The following is a 16,322-nucleotide window of genomic DNA, read 5'->3' on the forward strand; positions in this document are numbered from 1 at the left end:
CGCAGTCGCCAGGGCGCATGCGCCTGAGCTGGGCCGCTGAAAGGATCTCACCGGGGGACAGAGAGCACCGCGCATGCGTGAGTCCGTCATTCTCTGGCACCCTGGTGCCGTGTCGGACGCCTGTGCATTATTGGCCGGTGGAGCCCTGCGCCTGCGTGCAGAGAACTCTACGCGTGCGCTGTGCGACTGGGGGCGAGTGAGCCGAGAAGCTAAGATGGAAGATGAGGAAATCGCGGATAATTGGGAGGAAGCGGCCGATAGTGGGGTAAGGAACGGCGGAGGAAGCCATGGTGAGGCTGGGGTTTCTTCTAAACAGGCTTCATGATTTGTTGATGCGGTGAGGCTGTTTTCGCAAGGTCCGAGAGTTAAGTAGAAGAGCAACGTGCAACAGTTAAAGGGTCCCTGTGAGTGTCGGGCCACAAGTGTGGGGTTCGGTAGCAAGGGGAGTGGCATGAGAGAGAAAGAGAGCGAGGGGGCAATTGAGTAGGTCAAAATCCAGGTCTTTAATAACTTGTAACCATAACACACTCTACTGGGAAATCAGTGTCGACACCAGGAGGGAGACTGAATATTGTAACATGACCAGAAAAGGCATTGGGAGCGAGTGATGCAGATTCCAAAGCGATAGAGGTAATCTAACCACTGCAACGGGTGCCAAAGTCAGTGCCAACTCCCAGAAATGGACAAGCTGACCTTCAACTTCTGCATCTTGAGAAATTGAGGCGAGAATTATTTTTTTCCAGTGGCAGTAATTAGAAAAAGAAGTGCCCCTCAGAATAAATTAGTGTAGGGCTTAGTTGTGGGATGGTGTTGAGGTTTGGGATTTAAAATCAGATTACATTGGGAGAACTTGTGGAGTTCACGGGTTTGAAGACAGTACTTTCGGTACCAGGATTGCGAACCAAATATCTTTCGGTTTATTTTACCTCTTTCCGTCGACATTATTTAACGACCGAAGTTTCTAGGGTGTTTTTTCAAGGAAGCAGGGATTGTATTTCTGCAATGGGAATAAAGTACAAAAAAAAGACTTGCTACCGCCACCACCACCATGTAAGCAACCCACTCTTCAAATTCACAAATCTAATTATTTTTGACACGGCAGCTTCAGAATCCTGTTCAACCTTCGCAATGTGTAGGAAGAACTAGTCCTCTCTCTTTAAACACATTATGCAATAAAGCTGTATTGTATTTGTGGTGGACTAGAATTAAATCTTTATGGTATTGCATACAGAAATACATCTTTTGACGCAGAGTATGCCAAGTGTCAATAGTCATGTTACATGAAGTTTTATGACAGATTTTCCAATGTTGACTGCACTAATTGAAGGGACAAGTGGCAATCATTTAATTATTAATCAAAGTTGATATATTTCATAAGTTGTTCAAAAGGTATATCTCAAAAATAAATTCTCCTTTTGTTTTCCATAAAAAAGCTGTTTCCTTGTTGGCAGAAAGGCCAATAAGCTGAGAAATCCACCTGCCACTTCCTAGACAAAATTCTGACTGCACTGATCTATAGGCAAATAAATCAGTCAGTTTTTTAAAAAAATATAATTAAAGTCATTATGCAATCAATTTAAAACTATTTTAGGACCTACCATTTGTGATTGTCTTGATTCTTTGCACATTATAAACTTGTTCTGGTGGTTCTATCTGATGTTGCATCACTAAAAATAGGTCAAATTCTTCTTTGGTATGTCTTCCTGGAGACCCTCCCCATGTCCACCTGAGTGGTCAGGGCCAGAGAATATTAGGGAAGGCACATTTAATGCTATAATTGGTCGATGCTATTTCTCAAGTAATTTGCGCAGATTAAGGATGAAGGCTCATAGTTCAGAGCACCCTTGAGGCTGTGAGTAATATAAAGGGAAATACACCAGGTTGAGTCCTTAGAATAACATGCTTGTGTTAAATATGCCACCTTGTGTTAAAAGGTGCAATATCCCCAGTTTATTCGTGAATAGCTTCAGAGAGCAATACAATTTGTACAAATATCAGCGTAATGTGATAGATGATCTTTCATTCTCTTAAAGAAACTTACGGTGTTCCGGTAATGGAGCTTGGTCATAGTAATATTTGTTCTCTTTCACGACCACTTTGTCAAGCTGTCAGCATTTAAAATCAATAGAGATGTCTGCTTGCTTAAGTGCACCCTTGAGATTGCTCCATAACGATTTTAAAGTTGACAGCATCACTGAGATTAGTCCTGTAATGGCCACCAAAATGTGTGAGCTACCTTTTAAAGTTATCCCTGTAGTTGAGAATCAAAGTTGTCTTTGGAACAATGGTTTTGACTGTCTGATAGTTGCTGTTATTCAATGCATTAGGAAATAGAACTGGATAACTTATTGTTGCTGAATAGAATCTTGCCAACTTCTGGTGTGGTTTGTGGCATGTGGATAAGCAAGGCAATGCCAGAGCAATATAATTAACTTCAACATTGTTTATTATCCACTAGAATGATATGTTCATTTAACAGATTCCATTGCAGGCATTATAAACTCAAATGAGAATGTGGCAACATGGTTTCCGACGAGGTGATACTGTCTACAAGACATCCATTGTAATCCTATTTCTGATATAGAACACTTAGAACTCAGTACTACTAGTACTCTGAAAGGTTGAATGGTTTGAATTTTCAGTTAGATTGGTGAAACCCAGTGTAGTGTTTGGCAAAGATGATAACCGGTGTGGGAAATAAGAGCAACAATATTCTGTCCTTGAGCTGTATAGAATTGAAGGACTTGCAACAACTTGATACCATATCATACAGCTATTCTGAGGTGCTTTGTGTACAGTTAATTTTGAATGCAATGACTGGTATGTTGTGATATGTAGCAGTCTGTATTCTGCAGCAAAATTTGCAAACAGCAACAGACGAATAAACAGTTGATCTGCTTTTAGTTAGGATGGTTAAATGAGAAGTGGCAGATGGAGTTTAATTCCGGTAAATGCAAGGTGCTGCATTTTGGGAAAGCAAATCTTAGCAGGACTTATACACTTAATGGTAAGGTCCTAGGGAGTGTTGCTGAACAAAGAGACATTGGAGTGCAGGTTCATAGCTCCTTGAAAGTGGAGTTGCAGGTAGATAGAATAGTGAAGAAGGTGTTTGGTATGCTTTCCTTTATTGGTCAGAGTATTGAGTACAGGAGTTGGGAGGTCATGTTGCAGCTGTACAGGACATTGGTTAGACCACTGTTGGAATATTGCGTGTATTACTGGTCTCCTTCGTATCGGAAAGATGTTGTGAAACTTGAAAGGGTTCAGAAAAGATTTAAAAGGATGTTGCCAAGGTTGGAGGATTTGAGCTACACGGAGAGGCTGAACAGGCTGGGGTTGTTTTCCCTGGAGTGTTGGAGGCTGAGGGGCAACCTTATAGAGGTTTACAAAATCATTAGGGGCATGGATAGGATAAATAGACAAAGTCTTTACCCTGGGATGGGGGAGGTCCAGAACTAGAGGGCATAGGTTTAGGATGAGAGGGGAAAGATATAAAAGAGACCTAAGGGGCAACTTTTTCATGCAGAGGGTGGTACGTACACCAGAGGAAGTGGTGGAGGCTAGTAGAATTGCAACATTTAAGAGGCATTTGGATGGGTATATGAATAGGAAGGGTTTGGAAGGATATGGGCCGGGTGCTGGCATGTGGCACTAGATTGAGTTGGGATATCTGGTCGGCTTGGATGGGTTGGACCGAAGAGTCTGTTTCCGTGCTGTACATCTCTATGACACTATGAATGCTATAGGTCAGGCACGAAGCAAACTCCCTGACCTTTTTAACTAGTGCAAATAGTTTACTTTTCTCTGAACAACAGCATTTCCAGCAGTGCAGCTATTCCTTCGCTGCTATGTCAGATATTACATGTGCTCATTCTGGAGTAGGATTTGAACCTGCAAACTTTTAAATTTGAGAAGACTGTACCAGTTGAGTCAAGCTGACGTTAAAGAACACTGTAAGAAAGAGTTTAATGTGAAATGTGTCTAAATTCTTTGAAAGCTGTGTTATCAAAGATGGCGGAATGCAATCATGTAGAAACTGGGCATTTAGTTCAGGTTTGCTCTGCAACAAAACCAGTAAACATGAATTCTCAGGTCTTGGTGCATCTCTGGTGAGGGAAACATGACTAAAGTTTCGGATCGATAATCTTTCATCATAACTGGTGAACTGTCCGTTCTAATGAAAGGTCATTGGTTTAGAACATTTACTCTTTCTCTGCACAAATGCTGCCAGACTGAGTAGTAAGTAATGTTGCCATATTCCTACCAGACCATAGGGCTGTTATCTCATCAAAGATGACTGGTTGGGAAGATTGAGATGGAGACCCCTTGTCGGTCTGGGCATCATTCTGTTGTCATATTTTTCTTTATCTCACCAAACGCAAAATAATAGTAATAGTCTAGAATAAGATTTAAAATAAGCATAACTACTTCCCCAACCCATTTCCTCAAACAAAGGGACATTGAGGAAATCTAGGTACAGTGATTTAAGCACCACTGCAGGATAAGCGATGCTTGAGAGTACGAAGGGCATGTCATCTGCAAGGAAAGGAATGTGGAGTAGATTTATCAGAAAAAATGAGTATGGTGTGTGATGAGTGGGAGAGTGATAGTCCTGATGCAACTGGGTTAATGGAAAGTAGCAAAAGCACATTCAACCACAACATAGTGAAACCATTCATTAAAGTTCTTTTGTAGGATGGAGGCGTAACTAGAATTTTTGCCTTTTACTGTTGAGTTGCTGTTTTGAGAGTCTTTCCTGACCATGTCAGAGACCAGGTTAGGAGTTACCCACATAACTGTGGGTCTGCAGACCAATATAAGCCAGGTTGGGCAAAGACAACAGATTTCCTTCCCTAAAAGACATTAGTAAGCCAATTGGATTGTTATGACAATCCGGTCATCGTTATTGATGCTAGCTTTTGGAGAGAATCTAATTATTTCACTAAATCTTTTTAGCCTCTGGATTAAAGTTCAGTAACAAAAGTACTACACAACTGTAAAGCTTATATTATCAGTTAAGTATCAGCGCATAGAAAAAGAGATCTGAGGAACTATATATTATGGAACTGCACCTAAGTAAGGGGAAGATATTTAATAAAGGTTACAAAGACATTTACAGTATGGAAAATGTCAATAATTTTCATGCCTGGACATTACCAGAGTTTGGAGTCCCCTCAACAACAGGTTAATTTAGAATGACTGAAGAATTGAACTTGAAACATTAATTGTGCATGTCACTCCACAGATGCTGTTACCGAGTTTGTCCGGTACTGATTTTGGTTGGACTGCTGTCTTTTTGAGCTAAAACAATACTTTTTTAATAGTTTTATTCCTGTGCAAATACTCTCCACTTCTGTACAGTTTATATATTAAACACACATGCTAGCAGTGTATGACATTTAGATTTGAAATGGAAGGCGATCAATGATTTGCAGTCTCCTTTTAATATAGAGGAATTCTTTGTTAAAATATATTTATTATCAATTTTTTTTATTTAGAGGAATTCTTTAATTGGCCTTTGTGTCTCTGGGGTCAGGAGATGGTACTGCCAGTGCAGTTATTGAATAAGGAAAGTGCTAGGCTTGCCCTTGACAAACCTAGTTGAATAACTGATGTGTGCAAAGTAGCTATTTAATGGTGTAGAGATGTACTGTTGATAAATCATTTACAAAAGAAGTCACTAATTTACCAGTATCTGATATTCTAACCTAATTAGCTTTTTAGTATAATTGTAGGGTCTGGGTAGAATTGCTAGAACAGTGAGAATCCCTGGAGTCCTGCTCCACCTCCTTTTGCAATTTGAAGACACATTCATTATCAGTTTGCAATCCAAGTTTAAAATTAGTACGGAGTTGCATTGTGAAGTGTGAATGCGCTGAAAGACAACCTTTCTTCTTTCTGGGAGAGAGACATTTCACTATATCTGCAGCACTTTACCAATCATATTGATATAACTAATGTTGCATCATGCTTGCTATCCCAAGTGCCTTTCGTTTTCTATTTTTAAAATGGCCATAAATCAAAATGCAAGCTGCATTCTGTCATGTGCCATGCTTCAAAATCACAGGCAGGTTTCAGTTTCAATTAAGGCAAGATTTTCAGTGTTCTAAACTAGCATTTGCCTAATCTGTTTAGGATTTTTTTTGGTGAAATATAGTTTTTTTTTTGGCTTTCATATTTATTAGCCTGCTTAACATATTTGCAAGCCAGCTAATCTACTTTGGTTGATCATTACCTGACTTTGTTTCCATTTCTGTGGCATGGTTTTCAGCTGAATATTGTTTTACAGGGTAGTTGTGTCGATACTTAGAAACATGTTTTCCTTTACTTCTAGGAAATAGATCGGCGACTGGAGGCAAAACTAAAGATTCAACAGAAGGAAAAGTAAGTTACATTCCTAAATTAGTCAGTAACGTTTTTTATCGGAACCCTCAAAGAATCGATGCTAAGCACCCTAATATGTAAAATTGTGGAAAGTTCCTAGTCAGCACTGCCATTATCAATTCAGGAGTGCGAAATCACCTTCTCTCATCCTCTCATCCCAAATCTTCTACATGGTAGCCAATCTAAATTGAATTTGGTTTTGCAAAGATCATCTCCTTTAGATATTTATCGTCTTTGAGTAAAGATGTTCTTTGTAATTTGTTTTGATTTTGTTTTTCATTTAATGTCCTTCGGTTGTGCTTTCTTCTGTAACTGGTTTCTTACTGCGTGTTAACTAACTAGGTGAAAAGTCAGCCAGGGTTCAGGTACCTGAATCATATCAATGACCTTGACTGGAAAAATTGCATATCTACTGTGCAAAGAGAACAAAATCAGACATGATTGTTGGTCTTCATGACCAGATATTTTGCTGCAGATTAGTGTCTACACTTGCATTAAAGTCTGATACTGCTAATGGAACTTTCACCAGAATAAGGTGAGAGGAGAGAGAGACAGAAAACATTTGGGAAAGAAACATACTTTGGAAAATCGTAATTGACTTTCTAAAACTACTGTCCAGATGGAGTTTTCCGATTCTGATATTTACCTATAAATAATGGAAATGGAGTATTAAACTGAGTATTATTAAGAGGGTCACAGACTACAGTTCCCACTAATCACACAATATAAATGTAGAGATTACCTTACCCTGGAGTTGCAATGTAAGCAAGAGCTTCAGATGGTACTGTGCAGCCTTTGGCCAACAGAGGAAAAGTGTGTTCGAGAACAACAGATCCAACGTCAGGATCATGGTTTACAGAACTGTGGTGATTCCTGCCCTCCTTTTTGGCTCTGAGACAGAGTGTCTACAGCAGACACCTCAAGATACTGGAGCAGTACCACTAATGCTGCTTGCATGAGATCGTGCAAATCCGCTGGGAAGAAAAACACACCAACACCAGTGTCCTCCTCAGCATTGAGGAACTGAGAACCTATGATAGGCTGGGCACGTTGTCCACATGACCAATACGAGACTCCCCAAGCAAGTGCTCTACTCCCAGCTCTGAAATGGCAGATGAGCCCTAGGTGAGTAGAGGAAGAGCTTCATGATCCTCTCAAGACTTCACTAGCAAAGTGCTGCATTCCCACCGACACTGGGAATCACTGGTCCAAGACTGACCAAAATGGAGGAGCAGCATTCAGGAAGGTGTTGAGCACCTTGAGACTTGCCATCAGGGAAAAATGGAATCCAGGCACAAAGAGTGAAAGGAGCATGTTACCATACCAATGTCCCACTCACCCCTTCTCTGACCACCACCTCCCGCAAGTGTAACAGCCCATGGTTGCTGTATCGATCTGTACAGAGTTCCCTTAAGGATGGAAGAGTGTCATCCTTGTGCAAGGGACCTCAATAATAATGATGCTGGGAAATAGGTTTACATTAGTTGGGTGATTGTTTGTTTTTTGATTGGTAAAGACTTGTTGGACTGAATGGCTTTTTTGCATTCTTTAGACCTCTGACTGCGAGATAAACTAAACAAACCCAAGAAAGGATGAAACCTTGGGTCCAAATTAATTGCGTAACGAGAGAAAGAACAAACATGCTTAATATGGGGCTTATTATTTTGCAAAGAGACATAGAACAAATCCAAGGTGTTATAGGCCAGTTGGTGTTTAAAAAAAATGTTTAAAATCTTTACTCAAATGTAATCTGAAAAAATTTGTGAAATGAAAAAGTAACAGCACATTTTTATAAAGGAATGCAATGCTTGACCAACTATATTACTTTTTTAAGAGTTAACAAAAAGTGAAGTAAAAATATAAACTTTTTCAAAAGACTTTTCTTAAGGTATGTCTCTAAGAATATCCCTCTTGCTAAGAATGGTGCATTTGATACTAAGAATAGTAACAATCAACCAAAAAGAGGATTTAAAAACTTAACAGCATAATTAGTAGCTGCAGGAAATAGCCATTCTGGACCTTGTTTGCCCTGCTTTTCCATGCAATCATGCTCTTGTATTAAAGGCCTATTTGTGCTTGAAGGAGGAGGACATGACAGAGGAGCTAGATGAGTATTTTGCATCTTCTTTGCCAAAGAAGATGATACTTCCAAAGTCATTATGAAACAAAGGATAGCCCTTGACCAGAAGGGCTGAAAGTTGAAAGATACATGCTGACTGTACCTGAAGTTAATAAGTCACTAGAACTGATGAAATGTAAGGAAGGAAGGATGGAAATTGTGGGCTTACTAGCTATGGTTTTTCCAGTCCCTCAAAAAGTTGGTATCAAGAGAACTAAAGAATTGCAAACATTGCATCTTTGTTCAAAAACAAGTGCAAAAATAAGTCCAGAAACTAGAAGTCAGTCTTACCTCAGTATTGGGAAATATTTAGAAATAATAGTTCAGAACAAAATTAATAGTTACTTGCACAATTATGGATCCATTAAGGAAAGCCAGACATTTTAAAGGTAAAGTCTTTTAATTTGCTCGAGGTTTTTGAGAAAAGAGGTTTGGTGAGTCATGTGGTGTACTTGGATTTCAAAAGATATATGATAAAGTACTTATCTAGTCAACAAAGTTGAAGTCTGGAATAAAAGGGGCAACGAGAGCATAGATTCAAAAGTTGGCTAAATGGCAGAAAATAGTGATGAATGCTTTGGTTTTAAATAGAAGATGGTATATCTATTACGCGACTGCATTTTCTGATCTCTTGATAACTTAGACTTGGGTGTGCAAGGCACAATTTCAAATTTTGTAAATGGTACAAAACTTGGAAGTACTGTCACTGAGGGAAAACATTTGGATTCATGAAATAGGCAGAAAGCAGGTTAAATTTAATGCATAGAAGAAGGAAATGGCACATTTTGAGAGGAAGTATTAGGAAGGGTAACTTAGTAGAAAGGAACAAATTCTAAAGGAAGTGCAGGAGCAGAGAGATTTGGAATAACTTTGTACAAATTCATTGAGTGCAGGCAGGTTGAGAAAATTAACGAGACATAGCATCTTTTTCTTTATCAATGGGCATAAAAGCTCCAAAGCAAGGAAAGCTATAACGAGAGTTCATAAGTTCCACATTTGTCTTCAACAGATCTGTTCATTAATTCTGGGCACTGGGCTTCAGGAAAAATATGAAGCTATTAATTACAGATGATGCAGAATAGTTTCTAGGATGAAGACTTCATTTGGGGAGGAAAAAGTGTTCTTCTAAACTTTCTCTGAAGGAGGAAGAGATTTAATGGTATTCAAAATCATGAGTACGATAGTAGATAGGAGTAAGTGTCCTGACAAAGGGTTGAGGTCTAACGACCTTGACCTAAGATGAATTACAAAAGAGCTAAGGCAAAATGAGGGAACATGTTTTGAATGATTAGCCTCTCAAATAGTGCATTATTCTACAGAGGAAAATTTGATCAAGACTTTAAAAAAAAAGTTGATCGTTTTAGAAAAAAAATTAAAAGGCCCAAAGGGAAAAAGCAGGGAAGAGTTTAGTTACTCTTAGTATGCATAGATACAGCAGACTCAGTGGTCTCCTTTTATCTTGTGAACATTCAATGACATTTTCTCTAAATTAGCTTGTGGATCGTTAATTTGAAAAATGTTGGAGTCTCTACGGTTGGTTTCAGTGAATTGCACTTGGGAATGGGATGAGGTAAAGTGAGTCAGTTATTGCTTTTGATTTTTATCTCCTGGGTTCCTGTTGGAATGTGTAGACTAGCATTGATATTGTAATGGGATTGTGCTTCGGTGAAAGGATTTTTAAAGTGGCTGTAGGTTTTGATATTTGTCTAAGTTTAGTTTGCTGAACCCCAGCACTTGTGATCGCCTTCTCAGGAAGGAAGGGATGGAAACTACATGGACTAATTCATAGAAGAAGTTAGTACAAACAGGCACCTTTTATATTCTCTAGTTAGCAAGTTAGACATGTTTAAAGTGTCTTCATATGTGCTGGGACTACTTTTAATTTGAAATATGACTTTTTGGTTCTGGTAGGTTATCTGCCTTATGGTGAATTCTCCTTCGGTGGGAATTGTCTACGAATTGTGATAGATTAATGAAACTCATCACAAAAGTTCTCATTTACCTTATCCATTTCCCTAGCAAGTAAATGTAATCTTAGCTCAATTTATAGCAATCATTTGACTAGAGTTTGAGAACATAATCTGCTAATTCATTATTGAGTATTAATGAAATGCTGTAGAGGCAACAATGTTGCCTTCCATTATCTGTACCATCTTTTGCAAATATCACAACTAAAAACAAATTAATACTTAATCTATTGCTGTTTGAGATTTAGTCATAGAGATGTACAACACGGAAACAGACCCTTTGGTCCAACTTGTCCATGCCAACCAGATGTCCCAACCTAATCTAGTCCCACCTGCCAGCACCCGGCCCATATCCCTCCAAACCCTTCCTATTCATATACCCAGCCAGATACCTTTTAAATGTTGCAATTGTACCAGCCTCCACCACTTCCTCTGGCAGCTCATTCCATACACGTATCACCCACTGCATGAAAATATTGCCCCTTGGGTCTCTCTCATATCTTTCCCCTCTCACCCTAAACCTATGCCCTCTAGTTCTGAATTCCCCGACCCCAGGGAAAAGACTTTGTCTATTTATCCTATCCATGCCCCTCATGATTTTGTAAACCTCTATAAGGTCATCCCTCAGCCTCCTACGCTCCAGGGATTACTGCCCAGCCTATTCAACCTCCCCCATAGCTCAAATCCTCCAACCCTAGCAACATTTTTGTAAATCTTTTCTGAACCCGTCCAAGTTGCACAATGTCTTTCCGATAGGAAGGAGACCAGAATTGCACGCAATATTCCAACAGTGGCCTAACCGATCTCCTGTACAGCCGCAACATGACTTCCCAACTCCTGTACTCAATACTCTGACCAATAAAGGAAAGCATACCAAACGCCGCCTTCACTATCCTATCTACCTGTGACTCCACTTTCAAGGAGCTATGAACCTGCACTCCAAGGTCTCTTTGTTCAGCAACATTCCCTAGGACCTTACCACCAAGTGTATAAGTTCTGCTAAGATTTGCTTTCCCAAAATGCAGCACCTTGCATTTATCTAAATTAAACTCCATCTGCCACTTCTCAGCCCATTGGCCCATCTGATCAAGATACTGTTGTAATCTGAGGTAACCTTCTTTGCTGTCCACTTTTGGTGTCATCTGCAAATTTACTAACTGTACCTCTTATGCTCACATCCAAATCATTTATATAAATGATGAAAAGTAATGGACCCAGCACCGATCCTTGTGGCACTCCACTGGTCACAGGCCTCCAGTCAGAAAAACAACCCTCCACCACCACCCTCTGTCTTCTACCTTTGAGCCAGGTCTGAATCCAAATGGCAAGTCCTCCCTGTATTCCATGAGATCCAACATTGCTAACCAGTTGTTGTGGGAAATCGGCTAGCTCTCTTACCCAATATTTACAACTCTTTAAAAGTAATTCTTTGTGAAATAATTTGATAAGTCCTAAGTGATGAGACACTCAGTAAATATACGGTTTTTTTTGTGAAGTGTGTGCTATTGCACTAAGTAACACACTATATTTCTTAACAAGGCCCAGTGTGGACTTAGTGTTTAGTAGTGTGTATGTATAAATTAGCTCAGAAGAATCACATTTTAAAAATAACCTGGCACTCTGGGAAGGTAACCACATATGCATCCTTAGCTGTTGTAGAAATTTTCTAATTAACCTGTTCAGAAGTATTACACATCTCTGAAACAAGGTGTGACTCTTTTGTAAACAGAGTGAGGCTCTCCCTAGCAGGATTTGAAAGACATGGCAAAATATGACAGCCATTGTGTTGACAATAGTTGAAAAATGGTAGCAGGGATAGAACCTTGAATCCCAAAATCAACATGAAAACAGGGGAATTTTTACATTAAAAAAATTAACATCTCAAAAAATTTGGGGATTTCTAATCTTGCTTTTTTTCTAGTCGCGTAATCTAGGCCACACAACAAGAGCTTTTCAAGCTCCTCTCTGAAGAAAAGCTTGTTAATCTTGATGGACTCATATTTCCCTTCCAAATAAAAGGCCATTATTTCTGTTGCTACATTCAACAATTTTCAGAAAATGTGCAGCAATCTGACAGGTGGACATAAATTTAAGGATCCTAGAATGAAAAATTGTTTAAGAAAGAAACAGGAGAAAGAACTTTTTGTGGGATGTTTGGAGTGGGATGAAGGTTTGGGCAGGGACTGGTGAGAGGGAGGTATCTGCTTGTTTTATTGTTAGATTCTCATTTGACCATATCCCTGAAGAATCTCCCAATAATCAAAAACAAAAATTAACAGTAAGAATTTCCAGTGGCTTTAGAGGTGATGGTTGAGCTGAAAAAATGAAAGATGGATAAGATGTAAAGATTCTGGATTAGTGGTACTGGAAGAGCACAGCAGTTCAGGCAGCATCCTTCAAATCCTCCCACTTCCTCCAGACCAAAGGGGTAGCTATGGGCCCCAGCTATGCCTGTCTCTTTGTTGGCTACATAGAACAGTCGATCTTCCGTAATTACACTGGCACCACTCCCCTCCACTACATTGATGACTGCATTGGTGCCACCTTGTGCTCTCGCGAGGAGGTTGAGCAATTCATCAACTTCATCAACACATTCCACCCTGACCTTAAATTTACCTGGACCATCTCTGACACCTCCCTCCCCTTCCTGGACCTCTCCATCTCCATTAATGACGACCGACATTTTTTACAAACCCACAGACTCCCACAGCTACCTGGATTACACCTCTTCCCACCCTAGGATGCCTCCTAGCAGAGCGCTTTAGGGAACATCTCTGGGACATCTGCACCAATCAACCACACCGCCCTGTGGCCCAACATTTCAACTCCCCCTCCCACTCTGCCGAGGACATGGAGGTCCTGGGCCTTCTTCACTGCCGCTCTCTCACCACCAGACGCCTGGAGGAAGAACGCCTCATCTTCCGCCTCGGAACACTTCAACCCCAGGGCATCAATGTGGACTTGAACAGTTTCCTCATTTCCCCTTCCCCCACCTCACCCTAGTTCCAAACTTCCAGCTCAGCACTGTCCCATAACTTGTCCTACCTGCCTATCTTCTTTTCTACCTATCCACTCCACCCTCCCTCCCCCACTCACCTATTGTACTCTACGCTACTTTTTCCCCACCCCCACCCTCCTCTCACTTATCTCTCCACCCTTCAGGCTCTCTGCCTTTATTCCTGATGAAGGGATTTTGGCCGAAACGTCGATTTTACTGCTCCTCGGATGCTGCCTGAACTGCTGTGCTCTTCCAGCACCACTGATCCAGAATCTGGTTTCCAGCATCTGCAGTCATTGTTTATATCAAAATGTAGAGATTATCTATCCGAGTAGTTAGATTGCTTAGTACTGAACATATTTGGGTAGATGCAACATGATGGCCTGAAGTTTGTCAAGTTTTGTTTCTCTGGGCCAGAAGTGTACCACTGAAAGTGAGAGTCACTGATGACATCCAAATAATGAGCATAACCAACATATCATATGATATTCTTGATGGAGGCAGTTTATTTTCCATTTATATTTGTGCATCAATTCAAAATAGATTAATCAGATTGTCTTTTTCCCTTTTGAGTGTACCAAGTAATACAACAAAAAATTAAAAGGCTGTTGGGATTCTGTGAACTGAAGAGCAATTAAATTTTGATTTCAACCCTTGACTATAGAATGGTGTTTGTGCATTTAATCAAAAGCATTGTTTTCCTTCAGCAACATGTAAATCTCTACTTTGGAATCTGACACTCCTGTCCTCTATATAAGTGTACAATCCAACTTACCAGGAACATAGCTGTGGGAGCTCCTACATTGCAAAATTAAAACCTATTTCTTTCCCAGTAATAAACTATGAAGTCTAATCGGTTGTAACAAGTGGTTTGATTGCTTGTGATTCACTTCCCCTATCTTCCTGCCTGACCGTTAATGACTGCTACCAATAATTAAGAATCACTTCAGATCATATGGTTTTGGGTGGGGAGTATATTTACTAAGCACAAGCTACTGCAGCTTATGTGGGATAGGGTGGGAGGAGCAAAGTATCTTTTTCTGTATGTCATTTCTTTGTAATTATGAAGATTAAGAAATGCTAATAATCTGAGGTTAGAGGTATAGTAAATATGGCATCAAAACTGCTTAGATTTTGGGGTGTCTGAACAGAGAAATTACAATGGCAAATTCAGTACAAAACAGGAACCTTCTGAATCTGAGCCATTGAATAGGCCTTGCTTTTCTGAATTAGCTGTTTATAACAAAAATTACTTTTGTGTTTAGAGGAAAACATGAAGGGTGAGAGCACACCATTTGTGGGTAATTGCCAATGCACTATGTCACAACTCCATTTTGCATGAATGCTGCCATTATTCCTCAGCACAGCATTCCTGCAAGACTTCCATTTCTGTTCTTGTCTCCCAGTTTTACACTGTCTCCTTCTTATGTTTGACAAGTTTCTTTTTCTTGAGGGAGTGTAATGCTATTCTGGAACATCAAAGTTTTTTTAAAATTTTCAAACAGAAAATCGAAGCTGACGCCTAAGGTTCCCATCGTCATACAGGATGACCTCCATCCAACGCCCTGTGCTCCACAAATCCGCATTTTGAAGAGGCCGACGAGTAATGGGGTAGTCAGCACACCCAACTCCACCACAAGACCACCTCCACAAGTCAAATCGCTGGCCCAGCGAGAAGCTGAATACGCAGAAGCTCGGAAACGGATCTTGGGGAGTGCAAGTCCTGAAGAAGAAGATAAAACTAATACAGACAGGTAAATGACAGGACAAGGGATGCATCCTCTTAAGTTCTGTTTTAATCCATTTAAAGTAAATGACTCAAATTGAGACTAGCAGCCATTTAGTCATTTGTTGGATGAGTTTATGAATGTGTTACCACACTATTGACATAACTGCGTTTATAGTTGGTGATAATTGTACACTGTCCCATTTATGCCTTTTTTCTTTAATTGCTCTTACTATCTCATTTTTGCTTTGCATGATCATCATCATCCCTTTGGATATTTAATTTTTCTGCCTTATACCCCATCATGGATACTCTCTTCTGTACTCCCTATTCTATTATCCCCTTTCTATCTCTAATAGCTTTTAAGCAAATACAGTTCTTTTTCCAGTCTGACAGTTCTGTCTCCACAGTTTCTGCTTATAATCTGCTTACTTTCCAATATTTGATTATCTTTATTTCAGATTTTTAGTGCCTATAGTAAGTAGCTCATTGACTGGTCTCCGACTTCTACAGTCAATTTATCATATTTGCATTTACTTTCATTTGAGCCTATCATGTGCTTTCTGCCAAGAGCTGACTTTTGAGTGAAAAATTAGTTTACTGGTAAATCACGAATAGATTTGGGGAGAGCCTTTCCAGTTATGGTCAGAGGTAACAAAAATGATATGACAAAACCCCGCATATCATTGGTTAGTTATGTGGTGCTGTCTGCAGAAATGAGTAAGGTTCACGCAGGTCTCCTTTAAGATGACAGCTGTTATGTGTTGTCATTTTGTTCCTTGTTCACAATGGATTAAACTAACACCATCAACGGGAAGAGGATAAGTAAAATTTGTTGTTCCCACTTCTATTTTGTAGCTATTGGGTCCTGGCATAAAGTGCCAGAGAGAGATGATGTATTGCAGTGGCAAGCAGCTGGAAGTTTGAGGTGATTATAATGGACAGAACTTGGGTGTTCTGCAAAGCAGTCACCCAGTCTGACTTGTTTCCCAATTTGGTAGACTTAAATAGCAATCTATGTTTTCAGCTCTGTTTGCCAATTAATTGCCTTTATATAGGTAGCATGATAACTCTTTTATAAGTTGCATTAAATATTTTCCTTCTCTTTTCTGAAGATGAGACTTCCTT

The 16,322-nt window shown here is 39.8% G+C and overlaps 1 protein-coding gene and 1 long non-coding RNA gene across 2 annotated transcripts in view; one reads left to right on the plus strand and one right to left on the minus strand.

Annotated features, from left to right (window-relative positions):
• The window catches only part of szrd1 (SUZ RNA binding domain containing 1), a 24,602-nt gene continuing 8,280 nt past the window's right edge, over positions 1–16,322 (plus strand). The window contains exons 1-3 of the mRNA XM_043675712.2: positions 1–265; positions 6,335–6,384; positions 14,974–15,222. Of these exons, the coding sequence (XP_043531647.1) occupies positions 74–265; positions 6,335–6,384; positions 14,974–15,222 (491 nt within the window). The 5' untranslated portion in view covers positions 1–73. The remainder of the gene's footprint in view (positions 266–6,334; positions 6,385–14,973; positions 15,223–16,322) is intronic.
• LOC122540263 (uncharacterized) overlaps positions 13,952–16,322 on the minus strand; it is a 16,880-nt gene continuing 14,509 nt past the window's right edge. The window contains exon 4 of the long non-coding RNA XR_015753468.1: positions 13,952–15,191. This is a non-coding gene — a long non-coding RNA (uncharacterized LOC122540263). The remainder of the gene's footprint in view (positions 15,192–16,322) is intronic.

This window comes from Chiloscyllium plagiosum, unplaced genomic scaffold (genome assembly GCF_037043375.1).
Source record: "Chiloscyllium plagiosum isolate Xiang-an unplaced genomic scaffold, Cpla_swu_hap1 HiC_scaffold_37, whole genome shotgun sequence".
In the NCBI taxonomy this organism is placed as follows: domain Eukaryota; kingdom Metazoa; phylum Chordata; class Chondrichthyes; order Orectolobiformes; family Hemiscylliidae; genus Chiloscyllium; species Chiloscyllium plagiosum.